Source organism: Gobius niger (assembly GCF_951799975.1).
Source record: "Gobius niger genome assembly, chromosome: 1".
Taxonomy (NCBI): Eukaryota; Metazoa; Chordata; class Actinopteri; order Gobiiformes; family Gobiidae; genus Gobius; species Gobius niger.
This window is the reverse complement of record NC_136852.1, coordinates 53,415,606-53,440,680: the sequence shown is the minus strand read 5'-3', so window position 1 is coordinate 53,440,680 and position 25,075 is coordinate 53,415,606. Positions and strand designations below refer to the sequence as shown.

Sequence of the window (25,075 nt, the reverse complement as noted above, 5' to 3'; positions counted from 1 at the left end):
CCACATAACATGAATGAGTTTATTTTGTTTTATGCAGCTTCTGAGGTCATGACTGCAGATATCCTGTCCCTTGCATGCAATGATTTGTTGATTTAGCTCAATTTATTTTACCACCAGATGCCTTCCCTGGACAGATAACAGACTAGAATACATTTCATTGTTTTTAGATGTTTGTGTAAGCTCTCAGTAGCACGAGTTTTCCGTTGTAGAAAAGGTTCTGTCATCTGTACTGGGTTGTTTGGGAATTGCAGTGTTTATTGTTTTAAGCTTGAATTTAAAGCAGTACTAAGTAACTCATGCCCCATCAGCGCCACTGCAGGTGTCGTAGCGTTTTTTTACTCATTAATTGTCCGTGATGGTAAATACTACACTGGTAGAAAAGACAACGGGAGAGAGGGATATTATACATCCAACTACACAATGGACATAATTTTTTCACTCAAACTTGGCTGTAAATACCATAGATATCATATAATAAAGGTTAGATGTCTTGTACGCACTGCTGGTCAATGGAGGTCGACGTCCGCACACGGTGGCCACAGGGAGCTCGCTCACTCGTAACATTGTGTTTTATGTAATTTTTAAATAACCATAGCTCAGTTTTTGTACCGATTTTCAAACGGTTTGCTTTGTTATAAACGTCAGAGATGTAGCTATGACACTGCAAACATATGAATAAAAAGAAAATCTACAATTTCAACATGTTTCAGCATTCAGAATTATAACCACGTTAATGACGTAAGAAACCAAACCGTTAGTAAATCCGTCAAGATTTCAGCGAGATAAGAGGATTGTGTTACTTAAGATACCACAGAGCTCGCCAGAAAGCTTCCCTGTGGCAAGATGGCCGCCGGTGATGCCATAAGACATCTAGCCTTTATTATATTAGATCTATGGTTAATACTGTTTAAGTGGTGCTAACCTGCAGTTAGCGTTGCCCGTTAGCCTGTTAGCTTCTTCTTTGTGATTCCATTAATGTGTATTGGTGCTCCGACCCAGTGGCAGTCAAGTTGCAAGTGTGGTTTTCTGGCCAGAGACACCAGGGGGAGATGAAAGACCCCCCAATCATCCCCTTAACACTTGTATTACCCCCAGAGGGACTACGAAAAGGATTTATTAAGGTAAACAAGTTATGTAGTACTCCTCTAAAAGTGCACTTTCTCTTTCAATTAATATGTTTTTTTTAAAAACATGTTTTGTCTTGTAGATTTTATTACACAGAAGGACAGTTAGTGTCAAAGACAGAGACGAGCAGGGAGAGGTTCTATGGGACAGTACCATATAGCAATCGACAACAACATCCAGTATATGCACTCTGTCAAAATGTTTGTTTTGTGCTGACATGTTTTTTTGGTTGAATGCTAAGAACTTTGAATAACGGCTTAAGAAAAGGCGACATAAACCAAGGCTATCATTATTAAAACACAATCGAAACGGCAACAATATATCCTCAAGTCTCCCCCCTCTAGGGTTCCTTCTGGGATTATCGGTCTATGTAGACACACTACACTCTGCTAATTAACCAAGCTCTTCCTGTCCTCGTTAACCTCCACCGCTCGCACTCTTTACGCTCGGACGAACTCATTGTGTCGCCGTTTTCCGTTGCGTTTTTGGATGTTTATTTTGCTTCCCATTTGAGAAGCCAACCCTAATAAATGGAGTGACAGGGATTTCCTCGAGCCGCTCCCAGTGCGCTGCTGTCTGCCCACCGAGAGACACACAGAACAGACCCAGAACAGACCCAGAACAGAGGAAGCAATGACATCTTTAAGTAATAAGGCAGGAATGTGAATGGCACTACGTCATGCTGCAGCCTCTGAGTGAAAAGCCTGGCAGTTTCCCATCAGAAGCCCTCCATTATGGCCTTCTCTTTCCCCTTCTTACGCTATTCGCACTCTTGTTTGCATACCATAGTGTGTATTCTCACCCTCTTTTTAAATAGTGATAATTGATTCAAAAATACAAAATCAGGACCGAAGCAAGGCTCGGACTGAAGGAACTGAAATCCGCAACTAAAACCAAAATTTTGCACATTTTTATGTCGTCATGAACTTTTATTTTAGGCTCTGTGGAATGTGGAAATGTGGAAATCTCAGTCAGATGGAGGATTCCGTATCTTGTAAGTCTGCAGATGCTTCACATTTTACGAAACATACGTTTAATAGAAGGAGATGCATCGGCAGCGTTACTTCGGTTTATGGAAACAGACAAAAACATGTCATAAATTAGTAACAGGAGTCAAAATATCCCCCAGAGGATCATTAACCACCAGCACCTGCTCCACATCAAAATGTCTGCAGTACGAAAACACTTCCTAATTTAACACACAGTCACTCCTTGAAAACCGGTAACTGTACCAATTATCAGGCTGCGCTAATGTTTTAGGGGCATTTTGCCTTATTAAGATGATTTACATTATGCTGGTTGACTAACCTTTGAAGTTGTAAAGAAAAAGTCCATTACAGTCGACATTACAGTTTGTTTGGTTTTAGCGAAGACTGGACGATATGGCAAAAAAAGAGAAATAATCACAATATTCGTTCTCATATTGATATGTAGTCTGAGCTGACAAAGAGCTGAGTGAAGCTGCCCCCCTTTAATATTGATGATTCTTTTTTGCATGCAGTGTTGCCGTGTGCTTCGGTAAAGGACCAGCGTGGACGCCTAAAGGCTCTAAAGTTTGCAATAGTTTAAAACCGAACCAGCACAAATGGAAACAGCACAGATGTAGAGCACCCGGTTGACACAACTTATAGCTGTTTTGGAGCTTTATAATGGGCAGGGTGACCTCAGATCTGACCAATAAAACAATCATTAATATCTCAAAAACGATAACAGCACAAACAAAGATGTTGACAGCACAAAACAGCACAAACGAAGCACAAGCGATTGACATATTTTGTATATTAAGCTAAGCATGATGAGGGGCCAGGTTCACGGAGGTTTGACAAAGCCTTCCAAAAGACTGCACTTTAACCCTTTCTTGTTTAGGGCCCTTTTCCCCAAAATGCTATACATGTGTTTATTTGGGTTTAACTCAGCCTCTGCAAGGGGTAGATGGCTAATCTTGGTACCAAAATAAAGTCTATCCTTGGGACTTTTTGTTGAAGTGAAAAATAATTTTAAAAAATTACAGTTAAGTAAAAGTAAGTAAAAATTAGTTTGAAACAGAAAAATCAAAATTCCGCCTAAATGAAAAACACATATTTGCACCTAAAAATGCTCTTTCTCTGTCTGTGCTGTAGCAAATAAGAACAGAAATGGAAAAAATCAATATAATATGTGCGCCCTGTAGTCAACAAAATACCAGTAGGTCAAAACACTAAAGTTATACATGCTTTATTAAAAAACAGTCCAGGCGGAATCTAACTGCGCCAAATTGTGCCAACTTAAAAAACAAATAAAAAAAAACAAATTACAATTTATTTATTTATTTCCTTTTTTGCAGAAAATAAATATTTTAGCCATAGGGACATATCAGGTCACAAAATTGTATTCCCTGTCTAAAAATTAACACCATTTTTTTCAAAAACATGACACAATAGCATTTATTTGTCAATATGTACAATGAATTATGATGAATTGACATATTGTGGATTGCTTTTTGAGCTGGGATCTGTCGATTTGAAATTGGAGTGGATGAATTTGTTGCTGAGAGTCCACTGAACACGGAGAGGTGAAAAATATGACTGTCAGTATTTGTATGCGAAAGTTATGGTCCCGGAGATGCAGACACAAGGGGAGCGGAGCCAAATATGCCTCTTTAGAGCTTAAGGATATTTTAAGAATTTTGACATAGGGCGTCATTTCCTAGTTAGCCAGAGTGTTGTTGATTTCTGGAGATGTTTTTTTTTAAAATTCATGCAGTCCTTATATTTTAAGATAATATATATAAGAGTTTAGTGGTCCTAGGCTAGTGCTAGGCTAGTGCATTTCTACGGTACCAGCTAGCCTGCATTAAATTCCCACTCCACAGTGCACCTGAGGCAAATCACTTAAAACACCAGACTACTGATATAAATGTCTGTGTTGATAGAGTCATTTTTGAAATATAACTGAACTTGCGTCACGTGAATTACCGCATTTTGAGGGACTATTTTCTAGCAGATCACTCCGCTGCTGCGTAGCTTACACACCCACAAAGCTGATGCTGCACAAATATAAGTTATTCGACATTTATATCGTTGGATTTATAAGTGATTTGCCTCAGGTGCACTGTGGAGCGACTGATTTTAATGCAGGCTAGCTGTTACCATAGAAATGCGCTAACCTAGCACTAGCCTAGCACCACTAAACTCTTCAAATATAAGGACTGCATGAATAAAAAATAAAAAAATCTCCAGAAATCAACAACACACTGGATAACTAGGAAATGAAATGAAAATGGCCCTATGTCAAAAATCCTGAAATATCCCTTTAACTAGAGTACAAAGTATGACTCAAGAACCTTCATCAAAGATGTACAACTCCTCTACGACTGAGAGCCTACAGACATATTGATCAATGTTGTTTTTCAATTAAAATTAGTATTTTTTTTTCTTCAAATAAATATAAGTCGGGTAAATATAAATAAAATGTATGAACAGACAAGACAAATAAATAAATGAATAAATATCTCAGCTTAAACAAATGATGAATGCTGTCCACTCCAAAAAATTATTTTACTCCTAAACTCCAAACAATGAGCTGCTACTGCCAGGAGGCTGTAGACCGTGGCAAAATTATTGTCCCGAACATTGTTGCTCCTCCATGCATTCAACTGCCACACAACACTGAGAAAATCAACTTTTTGAACCGTCTAAGGCCTGTGATGGCTCTTCATTCACATCTTTATTTCTCTCATTTTCATCATTATTGTGGCTAAAACACCAGCAGCCTGTGACTCACACCAGAACGGCTACTGCTCTGGGTGCTCCAGGGTCAAATAAGGTCATACGCTTTTGCATTAACAAATGTAACATGCAGTTTTCCTAAAATGCAAAGCAGGAACTCAATGACTTCACGACACGTCACACTGAGTTACATCTTTTGTAACAGGAAAGCAATGTACATTTAGGATCACCTACATTTGTTTGCCCTGGAACAAATTACCATTACATTAAAAAATTGCATGAATCAAGATTATTTATCCTGAACCTTTTGTACGTTTGGACAAGTCTGGACAAGTAAGACCAATTAAAAAGAACAGCACGTTTATATTCTTAGTACACAACTCTTTTTGTCTCATTTGTCGTAAGTCTAAATGATATAATGCTGTTCCGTTGCCAATCTCATTTCAAAGCAGTCCAAACCAAAACTAAATCAGCATGATTAACTTATTTCAATCCGTTGCAAGACATTTATTTTATTAAGATGGTCATTTTTGCAGAGTGTGGACTTTATCCAATAGAAATTAAGATGTAGTTGTGGTTGTTCATCCAAAACACAATGCAAAAACACCATCATTCCTTTTTTGTGATATTTGTTAGATGGTGGTTCCGCCCACTTAAGCGCAATCATTGTAGTGTCATCACCACAGAACCAAAGCTATACTTAGAGTAAGAACAGTGTTGAAATAGATTACAATACTGAGAATAGCTCGTGAGTGAGGCTGCATTTGTCATTTTGAGTCGACCTAGTATTATTTGACTCCAGTCTGGATACAAGACTTCAGCATCCACAGACAGACACACCCAAAACACATCTTTATAAATAAGTAATTCATCCTAGAGTTATCCATGCACATCTAACATGCTATTTCCTGTCTGTCTCTGTGCCTCAAGACTTCTCACATTATTGTCCCTGGCCTAAATATACCATGCTTTTAGTGTATTATACTGAGTGCTGTGTACAGTACATTGTCATTAAGTTGAAAGATTTTAGAGGCTGCACTTTATAAAATAGTTCCTGGGGGAAGCTTGTAAAAGACAGTAAACTTTGGCGCACAGGAAGCTTTTAAACTTGTATTACATTAATAGACCAGAGGAGACAGGCTGCTCAATATGCATTTCATGTCCACAGAGCAAGTCTAAAAGCCGCTAAATCTCCTTGTACTTTATTTTGTATTGAACTCAATACGCTGTGACTTAAACTTGGGCCAAAATACACTCTGTTGTGGGTACACTGCACACAGGAACTTGTCAGTCTAATTTGTTCCATGTGGCCAAAGTGGTCGCCTCCTTTATTTGTGCTGCTGCTTAGCAGCTCTGACATCATCACGTCAAGTGCAGCTGAAATAAGGTCACAGTGGGACGGTGTCTGCCTGGCAGGACACCAGGGGGTTACCGGCGTTCTGCAGATGTTCATTTAACTCCAACAAATTAAAGCGAGAGCATGTCTCAGCTGTAATGTGTTAACATTCCTGTTATCGGTTAGAATACTTGTCATTGGCTATAAAATCTGCATGTGCAACTTTTTGAATCAATTCCTTTGATTACTTTATGAAAAAACACAAACAAGCTTCCCCTTTAAATGGGCACGAAATGATGCCCTGAAGTCCACCCTTTATATCAGTAGTTTGAGAGGTGGTAATCTTTTAAAGTATAAGCTTTACTTTATTTTTATAATAATGTTTTTTTGTTCAAAATTAAAATAGTCATGAAATTTATAACAGGAAAAGATTCATGCTCAAACCACATTCTGGTCCAAACTCTTTTTAATGTGAAATAATTCCAAAAACCCGGACAAAAGAGTTCATAGGAATCATATAATTCACTTTGAAAATGGACAATAAAATGAAGCGTTGGCGCATCTGGACTTGCAGGTAGAAGTGTGAGAACGAGGCTGAGTGCAGGTGCGATACGTGTGAGATGTGATCTTCCCACACGCTGAAAAGTCAAGCAGAGAACTTCAGTAAGACTCCACTCATCTGTTCTTGGCACAAAATCAGCTCCTTGTTCAGTGGATCTCTGGCTGATTATCTAACAGTGGCCTATTCTCACATCACCTCCTTTGTCTGATCTGCTAAATGTCGGCTTCACTGTTGAGTCACACAGTGGTGGTCAGAGAGGCGCTAACACACTTCTACATTTCTGCTCCTTTGCACTGGCTCCAACTCCAACACTGGCTGTACAATCAATTTAGATTTCAGAGCAACATAGAAAGCGGTGTTTAAAAAGCTGACAGATTTACAATGCAGGTGTGCAACCTATCACCATTGAAGTAGAAGGTGAATATTGCTAAATAATCTGACTACGATTTACCTTTTTTTGTTCAAACAAAAAGTCCAGTTTTAGTCATAATTTTACTTATTTAGGTCTATTTAAGCCTTCATTTAGTCCTGGATATGTGTGGGTTTTTTTTCATCTTGTTTTTATACATTTATACAAAACTGTACATTTAATATGACGTACTGTGTTGAAACGGTTTAGAAATATTGCAATAATATTGTTATTGCGATATCAATGACAAGTATTGAATATAGCTATTTTCCTATATATTATGAACCCGTATCCACTCGATTATTTGACATAAAGAAAATACATTATTTTTAGATCATCAAAGCACCTCACTAAACTTTTTGCACATTGTTTTAAATGACTGTGCTGATATTTCTTTACTCAGAGGCGAATGCGTTGAAAGGGTTTGTAGAAGCCACAGGAAGCACGAGGGAAGCACTGCCCTGCTCAGAGCTCAGGGAGGAACTATAGTAGGAAGACGCTCTTTGTTCCAATATGAAGTCATGCCGGTCCCTCTTTCCAGCTCAAATATTACCATCTACATCTGCCTCATCACCTCGGCAATAAAGAGACAATCTATGGACAACATCTGCAAATGCGCTCGGGAAAACGTGTGACGAGGGGAATTCACCAGACGCTATTGTCAAAGCAGCTACAAGGTCAGATGTGAAATCACTTATTGAGGGTCATAAAGTCAGAATCAGTCATAGACAATAAAACGTGATCTTATCAGTGCAAACACTGTGGGCCGCTCGGACAATAACAACTGACTGTAACCTTTGAGGAGCCGTATTTAGCATGGAGGCTCCAAGCTTCTCCCGTTACATACATTTAAGGTAAATTCAAACTGCTCAATCTAATACGAAGGACCAAGGCGGCACAATACGAGAACATTTTTTGTCTTGAGTTTTGAAGTTATGGTAATATTGCTATTATTACACAAAACAAAATATACAAAAACGATTTATAAATGTACTTTTAATTGTTTGAACAACTGTCTCATGGTGTGAAGTCAGGCCTCGCTTAGACTCTCCAGAGCCTCTGTCAGTGGGAACTGTCTGCTCCCAAATCATTCGGACAGTCCAGCTTCTCCTTCAAGGCGGCTAAACTGTGGAACTCCCTCCCCACTGAACTAAAACTGCAGACTAATATCAACATCTTTAGCAGAGAGCTCAAACAGTGGCTAAAATCGTGTTGTGTAAAAATGTGCCTTGTCTTGTTCTGGTGGATAAATACACTTTGTTTATTGTATATAACCAAAAAACCCATACGGACATCTTGAAACTTAGCTCATGTGCTACTACACTTGGTTACTACTAAAACATGGTTACATATACACTATAGTTACCATGCGTTATTGTTTTAGGACCTTATTTATAGTATTGTGGCTCCTTGCAACATGGATACGGCATCAATCTTTAAAAAAACATATATTTTGCAGCTCAAGAAAAGAAACATCATAGCAGAACTGATCTAAAGCTTTTTTAATGAAACACATACAAAAGCTTAAATGTACTATAGCATATCTACAACTGTTTTAGTCCAAACATCCTTGTAGAGCATACATCTATAAATAGAAACGTTCCCAAGGGCAGAGGTGATTTGTTAATACAAAATGAGGTAGTCAAACCAGTCCGTGACCTCGGAGTCGGCGAGCGCTGACAGTTGTCACAAAGTAACTGTATAAGGCCATGTTTACTCTGTTTCACGCGTGACTGTATCATGCTCAGTCATGGCTTTGTGAAGGGTCGACTCAGAACAATGGCGTCTCTCCTTACAATGCCATAATGCCACTGGTGAAAACTATATCAATTCACGGGTACGAAATAATGCACTTATTCTACATGCAGTGTTTCACGTTGCTCAAACTATGCACAGTTTCTGCAGGTGTACCCTTTGTGTAACTTTCAAACACATATTTGTCTTTCCTTTGGTTAGAACTTTACTTTAGTTATGAGTTAGACCACGTTTATACCTCCTTTGTGCCTGGTTTATATGTGGATAAGATCTGCAGATACTTGGAAAGCTAAATATTTTTTGTGGTGGGTATTAGTTGGTGTAAAAGGATTGAGAAACACTGCTCCAATTGCTCAAGTGCATCTCAAAATAGAAAATAAAAAAGTACAGTTGTAGGTACAAGAGTAGTCGTACTAGTCACAGTGTTTTTGCCTAATGAAGTATAACATAACATATTAGTGACTGTATGAAAACACAAGTGAACTTATTTTGAAATGGCACAGTTTTCAATAGACAGAGAGCCACCACTGAATCAGATCTGAGCCACATAAAAGCAGCTTTCGCGCTGAGATAAAGCAGTGGCTGAAATCTGACAGCGGCGCAGAGAGCAAGCTACATTTCCTGAAGTGTTGGGAAGAGTCAGGTGGCACAAGTTTCCTGATCTAAAAATAAATCAAATATGGAATGCGAGAGGGAAAACATCCCCATACAGCCCACATATTCAATAAAGTCAAATTACATAACGCGCCCGAGGATAGAGCATGCTGGGTAATACTGTAAGTGCTATTTGTTCATCTATAACCACAACAACCAGGAGGGACAGAGCAGAGTCCAGCTGCAATAAGGCGCTGCAGTGTTTGTGTACCTACAAAGCTGTTTGGACAGAGCCCATATGAAAAGATATCATATCATAGGGCACGAGTGCAAAAACACGTACTTAAACTACAATTGTTTATTGTAATTGTTCTCAAAATTGTCACGCCAAGATTTACTTCCTCGCAATGTACTTTTTAAAACAAACATCAAGATAAATCACAGTAGCTCTAGCCCAGGTAATCCAGAGCTAAAATGTGGTTAACAAAACACAATTCAAAACAGCAAAGCTTTTTTTTTAGTGGTGGAGTTAAAGCAGTAGTTTAGTTTAGTTTAGTTTATTGGTTTATTTGGTAGGGACAGTGCATGTTAATGAACAAGCCACACCGGATTGTAGCCTTGGGCTAATTTCCATCCGTCGTCCCCCAGTCGCAATCTCAAACACACTCTCATTCATCCTGGCCTATTGTACATGTTTTTAGTGGTAGGGGAAACCGGAGTACCTACAAACCTGCAAACTCCACACAGAAAGGCCCCGTCCAGGTGGGAATCGAACCCGGACCTTCTAACTGTGAAGCACGAGCGCTAACCGCTGTACTACCGTGAGTATCTCGTGCCCCTGGAGGCCATAAGCGCCACTGCAGGTGTCGCAGCATGTTGCAGTTTTTTACTCATTAATTGTCCGTGAGAGTAAATACTACGCCAGGGGTCACCAACCTTATTTCAGCTGAGGGCTACTTTAAGAGCATTAAGTTGTTCGAGGGCTACCAGTTAAAAACAAATCCTAAAGACTTAAACGTACACTGTTCACTTATAGGATATTGACCCCATATTATATTAAAATAGCTTTATTTTAAACTCATACTGAGTCACAAGAACCGAAATAACTGTAATTTTAAGAATTAGATTCAAGAAAATGAAGTGTTTTACACTTTAGAAAAGGTCCCAAGGGCCAGTAGACATGCCCCAAAGGGCCCCTGGGTGCCCGCGGGCACCACAGTGGTGACCCCTGTACTACGCTGACAGAAAAGACAAAAGGAGAGAAGGATATTGTACATCCAATTACATAATGGAGATAATTTTTCTCACTCAAACTTGGGTGTAAATACTGTTTACAGCCAAGGCTCCATTAGCGTGTATTGGGGCCTCCGACCCGGAGGCAGGAAAGTAGCAATTGTGGTTTTCTGGCCAGAGAGAGATGAGAGACCACCTATCATCCCATCAACACTTGTCCCAGAGGGACTACGGAAAGAATTAATTAAGGTAAACAAGTTACAAGTTAGTAGTGCTTTAATTATAGTATTTGTAATTCATTGCAATTGATCATATTTAAGCATCATTTAGGGGTTGTATTTATTTTTTAGAGGTATATTTATTTGAAGTGGAGATGTGAATCCTGTATGTTTCAAAGACAAGTGCAGTTTGATATATTTTGTCCTGCCCCAAGACCTTGGACAATGATTCTTTTTAAATAAGTTTGTGTCAGCTTAACTGTGTGAATGAACAAGACTGACAGTACAATTGTTTTTGGTTTTACGCGGTGTTTGTCTCTAAGCAACATCTTGCAGGATAAAGTAAACTGAAAAAGTGTCTGCTCCGGTAGAGTAAATTGTGATTAATTTCGATTAATGTTTTTAATCGCATTAAACCTTATGTAATTAATTAATATGAATTAATTGAAAAAAGTTCTGGCCTGAGATTTTTTTAGGATCAAGTAAAAAGAAAAGGGAACGTCGAGAGAAATGAAATGCGTAAAGAAAAATAGGTCCCTAAAAATACACAATTTGAGATAAACAAGATCTTAAACACTTTCTAAACAAGATTAAAGCAAGACAAGCTTATTCACAGAGCACAGGTTTGGCCTTGTACCACAGTTTGGCAAACACTGATGTATTTCATAGTTTACCTGAGTAGAAAGAGACAGCACCTACAGCAACAGCACCAAAAAGCAGACCGGATACAGGGTTAGAATGATTACATTGCCCTTGTCAACTCTTTCCTTTCAAGCTGCCCTCAACTTCCTGTGTGGCCTTAAAACCCACACATTAAGACGTTTGTTAGCTGACTTCTACTCCGCTGTTGACATTCCATGGGCTTTTGTTTCTCTTATGACAACATCCCATGAAGAAGAAAAAAAGTAGTGGAGTCATGAAGAAAAGGAGGATTAACTACTGAATGAGAAACTGCTATAGCGAGGACATCAACTCAGAGAACAAATGTGGTTGGGAAGTTCAGGCTTATCGTTTCCATCTTATGCAAAACTTGATAACTAGATAAACATAGTGATGATGATCTCACCATCTTTTAATATTTGAACATGAAATAATGAGTCTTTGCAAACATATAGAAATGAGTCAATGCAAATGAAAAATATTTTTGCATAGACAGAAGTAAAGAACAGTATATAAAACAAGTATCCGAAATTTACTGTATGAGCAGTGGTACACAACAATGTTTTTTAATATGAATAAATATAATTGTACGGAGATCTAAATACCTATTATGTAATCCAAAAATACTGAAAATATGGTCAATTTCTTAACCTCTTAACCCCCGCCTTAACCGAGAACATTTTCTCCAGTTTTAAAAATTCCCGACTGGAGCTGACAGACTATAGGCCAGGGTAACGCCTCATTTGAAAGCTAAGACCTACAAAACTAATCTAAGCTTCTTCCTTGCTTTTGTTATTGACTTTTTTTGTTGCACTTTTATCATGTCTTCATTGCTTTGGTTGTGACCAATACATGTCAAAAAAGCAACAAAAATGTGATGAAAGCACAAATAATAAGGACAAAACCGTGACAATCATAACGAGGACGAAGCTTAGATTATAGTTTTGTAGGTCTTAGCTTTCAAATTGAACTCTAATACTCAACTGGGTAAAATGCACTTGGTTCAGGCGGGGGTTAAGAGGTTAAAAAAAAGGAAGGGAGGACCAGATCAATATGACCTATCATACTAATACTTGTACATAGAAATGCTTCAGTTGCTGCAGTAAGTATCACATCTCTATACTACTACTACGAGTTCTGGGTGAGTTGATGGTGCAAAAGTGAAGAATTTCCTTTCTGCTGCTGTTTGAGAACGGGAAGAAAGGATACAGCGGATTTAAGCAAAAATTAAAGGTGCATTATGGAACTTTTTATGCGGAAAACATAACTTGATATATGTTTGTATTTCACCTTGTAGTGACCCAGCGACTGTATGTGTGTTTAGCATGTTGTCTATTTTCAATCACAGTGGCCTCTACAGCACTCCAGGATCAATTGTTTTGTATGTTTACTGGCGTGAGGGTCTGTCAGCAGAGAAAACCTTCCAAGCAATTGATCTTGGAGCGTCCTATAAGCCACTGCGATGGAAAGTAAAGGTGCCATGATGACCTCTCATACAGCCGCTGGGTCATTGCAAGGACAAATATGTATAAATGTCACCTTTTTTTTTTCCCGCATAAAAAGTTGCATAATGCAGCTTTAAGTCTAAAAGAAAGAAATGTGGACCACAACCATTTTTGGGTGGTTCGTTTTGGGGCGTCATCAACATCTTGCAGGACTGAGCGTAGATTGATTTATCCTGTTTCGGGGGAAATATGTGGCTGAGGCAATCATCTCAGTAAGGCTGGATCATAGAGCATACACCTGTCACGTACTCTTAGATATCATCGCTTCCCTGCATACCACGAGTACCTTTGTGAAGATCTGTCAAACAGCACATTTTTCCCCGCTTCCACTTTCCCTTAAAACCCCTCGTCTACTTCACATAATTATTTCCCAGAATGCCTTTCTTCGACCCGCAGAGAACAGGCACAAACTTGTTGCATCCAGCGGAGTTACGTGTACTATATGTGTGGGTAGAGGCAGCAACAACAATAGAGATAGTAAGAGCCAGAGAGCAGAATTTTTCCACTCAAGAAAAAATGAGTCACACTCCTACTCAAAACACAGCCAGCCTTGTGATATGGTGTGGACGAGAGAGGGCTATCGGCACTTCTCTTTTGGACGTTTGCAGGGAACAATGCAAAAATGTGCTAGATAGATGTGTGGCGTATTCCCTTTAATTTGCAAGTAAGCTCGCAAGAAATGAAGAGAGAGCGCTTACAACTCATACTGGTAATTCAAATGCAATTAAAGTATCTATCCCGACCACCACCGCATTATCTCAATAGCTACAGCAAATAAGCCACAATATATCGCAAGATAGATAAAAACTGCTTAAGATGATTGTTTTTACTTCATTTGGCCCACACACATGAAGGATGGAAGTAACAATAATTATGTGATAAAAGGGACTGTGAATTTGACAAATGGAAATGTGATGAAAGTACTTAGAAATTAAAAACTGACATATGTAAAATGATTAAAAAACTTGACTTGATGAAACCATTCGTGAATTGATAAAAACAACTTTGATCAAAATAACCTGTTTTTTATCAATACAAGTCATTATACATGTGTCAGTTTTTAATTTAGATGTGCTTTCACCACATTCACGTTAATCAAATTCACACGCCCGTTTGTCAAAGAATTTTTGTTTCATCCACCCTTCATACACACGATGTCAAATAAATAAATGTGTCAAATCTGTGATTTCAAACCTTTTGGCTGGAACTGCACTGTTCCTGGGTAGCCAGAAAATAAAATAAGAAAAACAAATTAAAATTGGCGATAATTGCACAACTGGTTGTATTAATCAACATATTTATACAAACACACACTTGGCAGGACACCACTGAGATGAAAATAAGCCAAAAAGAGGTAAAAGATATTATAACCTCTCCAGTCAGCAGCCGCATTAAAGTTGTCTGCATTATCTCATGATCCATTGAGAAGTGTCCATGGTGCTTGTAAGCGGTCAACATGCTTTTTCCCATGCAAGAAGGAAGAGTGACATCTATTCAGATGTCCTCTTCAAACATCTGTATAGATATTTTCAATGGCATGAAGGTTTGTCCAAGATTTTGTGATTGGAGAGGAAGCTTACTCAGCTGTTTTCATATTTAAGTCACTTAGTCGGTCCTTCTCACTTGCACACACTCTCTGTCCAACAAAGGTGCTCCCGGCAAGTTCGAAGCCGACACAAATTACTTGAGTGCTCCTTATCTTGTTATCTTTCACCAAAATATCAGCTAGGCATCTTCGGGATTAGTCAGAACTTGAATTTGGCAGATTGGCTTGTAAGCATGTTTGACTCAGGATTAAAGTAATTAAACAGGGATTAAGACATGGAAACTAATCTGAATAAAACCTGTAAAACCAAGGGCTTATAATGTTGATAAACTAGAATTAAAGGTTTAATTAAAGTTTAAGTAATTGTTTACAAAAGGTAGGACACTTGGCTGTCAGCGCATCCAACCACTAACCGGTCCCAGCCTCAGGGGGATTGTTTTGGCAAAGGATCCAGCAACACAGCAACATCTAAATGGGCGAAGATGAATGGATGGGATAGTTGTACATGTTTACTAAACAAAGACTGCAAATTATTGAATGGAGTAAGAAAAATGGAGAGAAAAGTGCTGTATCCCACTATAGAGGACCAAAATAAATGCTCGTCATAGGAGTTACAGAATTATTTGAGTATGCTCCAAGTCAGGATGGCGTAAGTTACTAATTTTGTTCATATTTTATTATTTGACTTGCTCTTTGCGAGTATTTTTAATACTGTATTATTTAGCTACAAGAAATTTGCCTTTGTTTATCAATCAAGTAAAATAATGTTGAAGTGGAAACCAATATCACTTCAGGTGAAGAGTTGCAATTATAAGAATTGTTTTGTGACAGAACTTGGTAAAAGTGACAGCGCAGGCTAAGAACCAGCCGGCGGTGGAGAGGAATCCTGTAAACGGGTCCAGACTAAATACCCCAGCTCCATTACCGCAATTCAAGGAAGGCATCTGGACGCAGTAATGCTGTTTTCCCCTTTAACTCCCATTCACTTTGACGGCAAATGATGTCGGCACTGGCAGGCCTGGAATCTGCAGCGGCTGCCAGCCAAAGAGAGTTGTGAATGGGGAGCACACAGACACAAACACATTGTATAATGAGCTCCTGTAATGATGTCAAGTTTACGTTTTAACATAGGAATTCTGCCCACGCCCCCCCAAGAGCGAACACTCACTGTATTTATCAGGTTATTAAACAGGCTCTGTCTGTGTGTGCTCAGGCGGCTATTGCACAAATACATTTACGTAAATATATACGCACAGTTTATTAAACTGTTTTGCATTAGATATACTGTAAAAGTAGTTTATAAAAGCTGCTTGTTTAATGACATAAAAAGTGCAAAACTTAAACTATTTGAAGACCTGGATTATAACAGACACAAATATAGCATGTCTTGTAGATCTAAACCAGGATTACAAAGGTATGAACAAAGAACAGGACAAAGAGGGCTGCACAACTAATTACTGAATACTGAATTACTTGAATGTGCAACTTTAGTAGTTGAAGTTCGAAATATTGCGAGGACTGTGATTCTTTAGGTAATATAATGCCTACTGAAAACTAAAACTATAAATGTGTATAAAGCCAGTTGTAGCAAAGGTTCTTTCAAATCTAACTTAAACAACCCAATCCATTTGACAACTGTTTAAGAACATTTGCAACAATAAAAACTTTAGAGCTGTAGTCCACACAACCATAACATATTTGCAACTGCACGGCCCTTCTCTACCACTAACAATCAGCCACAGCAGCTTGATGAATGCTTTCCACAAATCGCCGTGGCCGTTACATCGCGCAGCTGACTGGCCCCCTTCATGTCAGTGCAATAGTATTACATGGCTCTTCGACATGGCTAACAGGAGATGTCAGATGACACTCAGATGACCATCCTGGACATTAGGCTGTTTTTCCCCTCCACAACACCATCATCTCCTTCATCACTGCCCATGTTAGAGGCTCCACAGGAAGACGGAGCTCGGATGGCAGTAGCCCACTCAGTTTGTTATGTAATGATCAATTTGATTAAATCGCTGATGGGCTACATCTATCTCATGTGCCTCAGATGCTGCTGTTCAAGAAAACTGTCTTGGCTTGCAATACATTTGAATGGATTTTAAATATGTTTGGAGATAATCATTTCTGGTGAGCAAGGTACTAAAAATGAAAAATAGTTTAGAGGTTATGTGGGCGTTGGGGTGTAATACAATAAATACCAATTTATTTGTTTTCTTCATAACCACTCGCATTTCTATGAATAACATGTACGTGGGAGACGACGAAACTAACAACCCATTGCCATTAAGACCAATAAAACAAACATCAAAACAATGCATTAAAGGTGCATTATGCAACTTTTTATGTGAAAAATTAACTTTTTATTTGTGCATATTCTACCTTTCAGTGACTCACTTTATTTCAGCTCTATTTTCCATCACAGCGGCCTCTATAATGCTTCAGGGTCAATTGTTTTCTGGTAGGTTTTCACTGCTGACGGACCCTCTCACCAGAAAACCGACAAAAGAGTTGATCCGTTGAAGAGACCACTGTGCGCCATGATAACCACCCATGCAGACATTGGGTCACAAAAAGGTAAATTACTTTGTTGATAAAATACAACTTTGAAACACAAATGAAACAAAAAGAAACATGTGCTCGTCATATCATGAAAAAGAACATTCACTTCTGTTATTCAACTTAAAATGTGAAGCTAAGATATGATAGACTCATATATTAGATTCTCACATGGAAAGTGAGATGTATGTATAGCATATTATCATTTTGATGATTATGGCTCACCTTGTAAAAATCCCAAATTAAAAATCTCATAAAATTAGAATATTTTGAAAATGTACTGTAAGCCATAATCATCAAAATTACAACAAACAAAGGCTTGACATGTGGCATATAATGAGTCTATATCATATATTAGTTTCAAATTTTAAGATGCATTACAGAAATAAATGAACTTTTTCATGATATTCTAATTATATGACCAGCACCTGTATAAATATGAGTCTATATCACCGAACATACTGGTCTATAATGCAGATTTACATACTGTATATTATTGAATGTTGAGTTCAAAGTCAACCGGGCCAGTTGTCTAACAAGTATGCAAATGTTATCCAAACTCTAGTCCAAGACACTGTCCCTCTATTCCGTAAACAAAGTGGGGCACTTTTAGATTCACCCATAATCAGATTCTGTCAGTTCGCCTCTCTGTGAGCCTAAATGAGTCTCTGTGTACAGTGGACACTTGCTATAGAGCAGTGTCCACACAGCCTTTGGCAGTGGGACTTGTAAGCTAAACCATGATTCACAATCTAAAGGACACAACCGAATATACACTTGTAACAAGCTCAAACAAATGACACGTGCCTTCTAGTGAAATGGTTCCCAAACTGTGGTGTCAGATGACTCTGAGTTCAATTGTGGTCCCTAATCAATGATGCCAATTATTTTTCAACTAAGAAGATACTTTTCAGACAAATATTGTAGATGTTTGCAGTTGATGCAAAACTTTTGAGAAACACTGTGCAAACGCTTCCTTTTGTAAATGCATACGTGCGCTACATAATGTTTTGCATGATATCAGGGCAGGCCAGTCTCTGAAAGTACAGACAGAAAGGCCAAATCATCTCAACATAAGCGAACAGGTAGCCCAGCCAGCCCTAATAATAAAGATAGAGTTAATAAACCATATTCACACACTGAAGTCTCTTTCTATGTATACAGTAAAACACACTCATGAATTAAAGTGTTGTGTTTATAATATGCTGAAATGTGTGACAATGCAATTTTTATTAACTAATCTGAAGACTTGCTCATCTTTCAAATACATTTTCCCATTCATTACAAATAGTCAGATTATATGCCAAGCATCTTCAGACTATTCCTTTTGGCCGGACAGTGACTCTTCCTTGTAAATAAGTCATTATCAACAGTATAATAATGCCAGGCCATGTTATTGTACAGTACTGCTCATACAGTGCAGTGATCAACCAATCCAACGCGTCCTGCCACTTGTGGATACCAATCATGTATTACATCTGTGGTGGATAATAATACATGCCAACTATGCTTTGCTGAATGATCAACCTCAAAGTAAAGAATGACAAAGAGAGATCAAATCTGCGCTTCTCCAACGTGAAACACAGCGTGTAAAGCGTTGCGAAAGCGTGCATACATTTGCAGACAGTGAAAGCGGGTGTGTGAGGCAGCGCGAGACCCCCGCCTCTTTTAGACGGCTGTTCTTACATACAGTATGCGGTGGGAAAATGCTGTCAAGAACATCACGGACGACTCTGATGTCAGCGCTGCTATAGACAACTGGAGAGGCGTTTCCCGCTGCAAGAATAGCTCTTGTGACATTGCATAAGGTTCCCCCTCACTGTTGCATCTGGACGTACCACAGTCTATGGGACGTACAGGCAATTACCAGCTCCTCAGCAAAACCACACACTAAGCGCAAAGTCGTTCACAGGTTGCACTTTTAACAAGTCGACTCACCCTCTCTGGCTTTCAACAGTACAGTGTTGGCTACTATGTTCTCCAGCTCCATCAAAAACGGTCCTAAATTCAGGGGTTTGATGTACACAGGCGTCTGCAGCAAATTAAAACAAAAAAAAAGCGTCCTTGAGCTGTGGTGCTCTTTTTATTCCTCTTCTTCGGTATCAGTCAAAGTCTCTGATATCAAAGTAGCAAAGGATACAACTGGATGCGATAGGATTGCTTGCAGCAGAAGCTGGGCATGGTTCTTCTTGTTGTCGGCTGGATGTGCGGCGGCGGCGCATACCTCCGATCCCCCCCAAACCTTTCCATGCGTGATTTGGCAGCGGACGCCCCTCTTCCCGACGCGCAAAACGGAAATCAAGTCAAGTGCATGTATGTGGTCTTCAGAAAAAAAACTGCTCTTGACAGTGGCCGTGCACCGGGATAGTAGCAGCTTTACATTAAAACAGTAGGGGTTGGCTGAGTCCACAAGGGAGGCAGAGAGGGAGAGAGAGAGAGGACATCAGCGCACCCCTCCCTCCTCCTTCTCCCCGTGCGTCATCAAAGAAGGCGGGGCTTATGTCATGTCTACGTCAAGCCAGAGACAGGAAATACAAACTTGAATAACTTATACAGAAATAACACTTAAAGTTCTCGATTTAAAAAAATGAATCCAGTCATTGACGCACGAGTTTGAAAAATTATTCCCTCTATTCTTGAATTCCAGAAATTCCATATACATTTATATGAAAACTAAAAAAATATGGTGTAAATTACATGAAACATACATTTCCAATAAAACGGATGATACATGACAACTACTTTTACATGTACTTAATCATATATTACGCATAATTGTAGTCAAAAGCCAGGCTGATGTCGCCCCCTTGTTGTAAAAGAGTCAATGGTGAAAAAAAAGAAAACCTTTAGTTTCTGTACATCCGTTTATTAATCTGATGTTATGTGCTGTCTAATGAAATTAACTTCAAGTCTACCCAGAGGTGGGTACCTTTGTCATCAACAGTTTCATATGCTCTACAATATCTGGCCAAGGGATAATGGAATTAGCTCTGACAGACAGTAGGGTTTATATTTGTCCAGATTAATAACAAGTGCATTATCTCATACACATGACATTAGTCTACTCTAATGCAAAGAGACATCGTATGCACAAACATAATTTTACTTTTACAGCATCAGTGTAATGCATTAAACATAAATAGACAGGTTTCTCCTTGTGAAAAACTTAACACTTGTATAAGCCTGCCTGTCCCCAAATTAAAACTTTTAAAATCAAGAGTCATTTTAAAAGTAAAGCAGTAACATAAATGCGAAACATGATTGTAATTAAATGATTTTAGTTCATGATCGTCATCATGACTCGATCAAGAGGACACGACCCATGTACTCTTCAAGATTATCAAATGAAATCTATACAGTATATTTTTCTACAGTCTTCGCTGAAAATACAATTAAGTGCTTGCTTTGTTTTCTTTAAACAAGATACAAAAAGAAAAATCTTCAGTCCCAGAACAACCAAAACATTCAGTATTCATCCAAGTTGTCAGCCTTTGGGATAGAAAGACCTCGGTCTTTCAGCACCTGCATTTTAACTTTTTCTGTCTCTTGTTTGGTCTGCTGCTGAAGCCTTTGTTCTTCCAGAATCTCTTCAATAGACACTTGCTGCAAAACCGTATCGCAGGGTTTATCAATGTCCTGCAAAAAGAAATTGATGCAACAAAACATAATGAATTATAGTCTCAATCCATAGGGTACAACACATAAGAACAAAACTTACTATTTCTCCGAGCAACACCACATTCTCTCCTCTCACAATGAATATCCCTCTGGGGATGTCTCCGAATTTCTTCCCTACGTGGATGCGCTCCACCGTTTGATGAAAGACTAAATTGGCTGGGGGGAAAAGTTAAAGACAATACATTGAAATGTAATCAAAGTGATGACTGTTCTGAACACAAATTGCTATAAGCTTTGAGACCGAAACACTCTAACCAAGGCAAACACTAAACTATTACCAAACTGGTCGATGCTCCTCAGGAAACCAATTAATGTTCTTCCATCTCTGAGCAGCACCAAGTGTTTCTCTGCAAGATGCAAACAATGCCGCTCATCAACCATTCACTTCAGGCATCATAACACGATGTAGCATCTCCCAAACCGGTAGCTCTGGATATACTTGTAAGAGCAAAGGCTACTTACTGTCAATGTCGTCTATGAGACTAGCTGTTCCAGGCACGTAGTTCATTTTGGCCCTATGTGTTATTTATTTTATGTAACATCAAGCCATGAATGTTTCAAACGCGTCTTTTAGGAACCATAGCCAGGCGGAAGTAGCTTTATACACGGCTGGGACAAACTTCCTGTGGACGCTTAACCCTTACCGCGCTGTTTTAGCCTTAACGATTTCCATCTGTGTGATTAAACGATGACGAAAAAGTAACGATGCTTTGTTGATATAATATATTGTAAATTTAGCAAATGAAAAGATGATCAAAAAGAAGCTTTGTTGGGATTGTTCAGATTGGTTAAGCTCAGCAATGACGTTGTGCCAAAGATCGTGAATGTGGACAGCATCACTATCATCGTGAAACTGTGCAGTTTTTTCCCCCCCAACGTAACGTTTGATAAAATTGTGCTTCAGTGTATGTCCCTTTGTGTGAATTTTAAATGTCTGATGATTTGTTTTTTTTTCTATGTACAAAACAAATAAAAGTCAAATCTCTTCGAGTTAAATAACGCCCGAGTGAGACCTCTGTAGTGCGTCTCATTAAAGACAACGGGCATGATTCTGCGATCGTAGTGTCATTCAATTACCCCCCGATTTATGGCTGGCGATTGCTTCCCTTTCTCCTTTGAGATTGAGAGATTTTATAGTCAGTTGCTGTAAAGCCTTTGGTATGGAGGTGTTAATGTTTAGTTGTTACAATGGTAAGTAAGAAGAGGGCAACCGGGGTCGACGTATAGCAGCTCATGCATCATCACCAGAACCAGCCAAATCACAAATCTGGCTGGCCCTCGGAAAATTGTAACTTCGAAAATAGTAGACTGACCTCTGGTAGCAACATGGTAAGTAGCCCAGTCTGTTAATACGATGTAATTTGCTTTATGTATTTGAGGAAATCGTTTGCAAACAGCTTGTGGTAAACCCTCTTTCTCCGCTAGCTCTGAGCGGCTAATGTGCTGCTAGCTTGTATTATGTAATAGCCATACATCACTAACCCGGTCTATCTGAAACTACCGTGCTTTTCTCACCATTATACTCTGAAAATCTGTACACAGTCTTAATATCTGTAGCCAGTGTCAAGGTCCATTGAGGAATTGTTTTCCAAACAAGTTCTTCCGCTTCACAGGCCATAATATACGATATGTTAATACTAATAGGTTGTTAAATTAGACGGTGAAATCATAATATCCAGTTAACCAAATCTGTCTTTCTGACAGGATGCTTCTCAGTATCCTGGCTATCCTCCCCACTATTGGTATCCACAGTCTCACTCTTCAGGTCATTATGCAAACACCTATCCTGCTGGGTCAGAGGTTCAGCCGCAGTACAATCCACAGGTACGCCCTATGATGTAACATAGACGAGCTTCTTAAAGATGGCTGGGTGTGAATACCCTCTACTGTAGTCTATTTATTTTTGACTGACTGATAATGAAATCTCTTACCCCATTTCTTTAGCAGGTCATGCCTGCCGGTTATCCAAATGGCCATGGTGTCTACAACCCATCCCAGGCGCAGTATTCGAGCGGTTTCCACCCATCAAATCCTTTCTACTGTGCCGACCCTCAGAGACCTGCTCCAGGGCCCTATCCAAATCCCGGCTGTCCTGCTGAGCAGAACAGCGGTCCCTCTGGACAGCCACATTCCCAGCACCAACATCCCCACTACCCAGGACCACACGGTCAAGGGGTAATTGGCCTATTGTTTTTGTTAAATGAGTAACATTGCAGATTCAATAGTGACTTTTTTCAAATCTCCTTAACATTTTCAAAATGCTTTTGCCAGGGTCCAGGATATCCTCCAGGAGCTTATACTCACTACAGTGAAAGTGGCCATCCAATGACTTCAAACCCTCCATATCCCTCTGGTCAGCCCGTTCACAGCCCCCCTCCTGAGGCTTGGACACACTCTGGTGCATACGCCCCTCCGCAGCAGCAATGGGCTCCAGGTCAACAGCCTCCACAAAATCCTTATGGAAATCCTGTGCGTCCCCCTCATCCCCCCGCATGGCCAGGGACTGGCACCGGTGCTCCACCGCCATACCAGCCCAAGGTACAGTAGATATCCTTATTATTTGTATTTGTATTTGTATTTGTATTTTTATTCTCTTGATGCTACATCATACCATATATACATCTGATGACGTGTGGTTGTGTTGCTCATTTTCTCTCTGTCATGTCATTTTTCTAACTTTAATGTTTGTTCTTGAAGGAGCAGCGTCTACAACCAAAACCCAAGACCTCCCCAAATTCTGCCAATGGAAAACCAGCAGAGATAAGTTCACCTCCTCAAATGTACAACAGACCAAGTCAAAGTGAATCCTCTGGCCCAAACCAGACCCCAGCTCAGAGCCAATCTCCTGCCCCAGGCCAGCCCACCGTTCAGCCACTGAGCGACAACCCCAGCCTCGCCAAGGTTCAACAGATCATGATCAGAGTGCAGCTCCTTCAGGAGGATGTGGATGAGTTTGTTGGCAAAAAAACAGACAAAAGTTATCGCTGTCTGGAGGAACTGCTGACCAAAGAGCTTTTGGAATTGGACTCGGTGGAAACTCAGGGACAAGAAACCGTTCGTCAGGCGAGAAAAGAGGCAGTCCAGAGGATCCAGGCTATTCTGGACCAACTGGAGAAGAAAGCTTTCTGAGCAGGACTCGGTGCTCTGTTTTCCATTTGAATTCTCTATTGATAAATATATTGAGGGAGTTTTTCTTTCAAGATATTTATCTCAGTCACTTCTTCAAATATATGGGTGATTGTTGTAATGACTTGAAAGAATATAAGTGAAGGACTTCAACCTTCCTCTAAGAGTTGGAATAAGATATGCAATGGCAGTATGTGCATATCTAACATTATTGTGACTAGGGCTGGGTACCGTTAAACAACAGAAAAGCTCCGGTAGGGAGAGGTCTGTCCACAAGATGTCAGTGTTCAAAGAAATTGAAACGGTATTTCGCTCTGTACATATTTAAAAAGTTTGTGCATATTAATGATGCCAGATTTTGATTGGCAGACCTGGCAGAACTGTGTGTTGCCAGAGTTTACAGTGGAGAGACCTCCTCTGGAACATGCTCTGTAGAAGGAGATGGAGAAGATTTGCCATTATTCCTTCTCGACTCTCTGTTACTAATGTAAATGGGGAGGAGTGATGAGAACAAATAACAGTCTATCTTAATCTTAATGAATATGGCTTTTTACCGGATATTGGGGGAAGCTAAATCACGTCCGTTCCCCTATAATCCTGTAAAAACAGCTGTGCCTGACACGCCCTGCAGTTGTCACGTTTAACTCCTATTTTGGGCAGTTTTCCTCCTGGGCGTCATGGACGGACCTGCTGATCATGTAACCAAAACACAAAGCTGCCAAGGTGTGAAGAAAGATAATCTATGGAAACTCTGTATTACTGATATTTAGTAAAGAACTTTCACAGCAAAGACAACTCACTCTTAATTATAGCTCTTAATAACAACTAAAAACATCTTTGTGCTGCCTTTTAATCAAAGCACTTTTAAGACTTTTGTACCAGACATTTGTTCTTGGTGACATTGATGAACAATCTTTGCAACAGTAGATCTTTGTCTCGAGTTTTATTTAGCCTTCACATCAGGGCAACTCTGTGTTTTGTCTAATTAAACGTAAGTACTGGGTCCCCTGGTCTGTCCATGTGTGTCCTAATTATGACACACCAGCTCTCAGTTGT

General features: G+C 39.4%; 3 protein-coding genes across 4 annotated transcripts in view; 1 reads left to right on the top strand and 2 right to left on the bottom strand.

The window, feature by feature from the left end:
* Positions 1-19,659, bottom strand: part of grk5l (G protein-coupled receptor kinase 5 like) — a 37,168-nt gene extending 17,509 nt beyond the window's left edge. Inside the window, exon 1 of the mRNA XM_079562384.1 lies at positions 19,154-19,659. Coding sequence (XP_079418510.1) covers positions 19,154-19,205 — 52 coding nt within the window. The 5' untranslated portion in view covers positions 19,206-19,659. The remainder of the gene's footprint in view (positions 1-19,153) is intronic.
* Positions 19,660-20,282: 623 nt separating this feature from the next.
* Positions 20,283-21,537, bottom strand: lsm1 (LSM1, U6 small nuclear RNA associated). Its single transcript, XM_079576792.1, has 4 exons — positions 21,356-21,537; positions 21,172-21,240; positions 20,934-21,049; positions 20,283-20,851 (listed from the first exon to the last, which is right to left on the bottom strand). The coding sequence occupies exons 1-4, from the start codon at positions 21,399-21,401 to the stop codon at positions 20,681-20,683; spliced, it is 402 nt and encodes a 133-aa protein (XP_079432918.1). The 5' UTR covers positions 21,402-21,537; the 3' UTR covers positions 20,283-20,680.
* Positions 21,538-21,928: 391 nt separating this feature from the next.
* Positions 21,929-25,056, top strand: bag4 (BCL2 associated athanogene 4). Of its 2 annotated transcripts, none has more exons than XM_079577803.1 (5): positions 21,929-22,222; positions 22,598-22,717; positions 22,841-23,068; positions 23,165-23,431; positions 23,597-25,056. In XM_079577803.1, the coding sequence occupies exons 1-5, from the start codon at positions 22,127-22,129 to the stop codon at positions 24,020-24,022; spliced, it is 1,137 nt and encodes a 378-aa protein (XP_079433929.1). In that variant the 5' UTR covers positions 21,929-22,126; the 3' UTR covers positions 24,023-25,056. The 2 variants fall into 2 exon arrangements, with proteins under 2 accessions (XP_079433929.1, XP_079433928.1); XM_079577802.1 differs by having other exon boundaries at positions 23,591-25,056.
* Positions 25,057-25,075: the final 19 nt, after the last annotated feature.

Excerpts from the sequence above, each read along its gene's own strand:
- lsm1 (XM_079576792.1), bottom strand. The coding sequence starts at position 21,401 with ATGAACTACGTGCCTGGAACAGCTAGTCTCATAGACGACATTGACA. Across the intron at positions 21,241-21,355 it reads TCTCATAGACGACATTGACA|AGAAACACTTGGTGCTGCTC; the intron begins GTAAGTAGCCTT and ends TGCATCTTGCAG. Across the intron at positions 20,852-20,933 it reads TGGTGTTGCTCGGAGAAATA|GACATTGATAAACCCTGCGA; the intron begins GTAAGTTTTGTT and ends TTCTTTTTGCAG.
- bag4 (XM_079577802.1), top strand. The coding sequence starts at position 22,127 with ATGCATCATCACCAGAACCAGCCAAATCACAAATCTGGCTGGCCCTCG. Across the intron at positions 22,223-22,597 it reads TGACCTCTGGTAGCAACATG|GATGCTTCTCAGTATCCTGG; the intron begins GTAAGTAGCCCA and ends TCTTTCTGACAG. Across the intron at positions 23,069-23,164 it reads CAGGACCACACGGTCAAGGG|GGTCCAGGATATCCTCCAGG; the intron begins GTAATTGGCCTA and ends TGCTTTTGCCAG.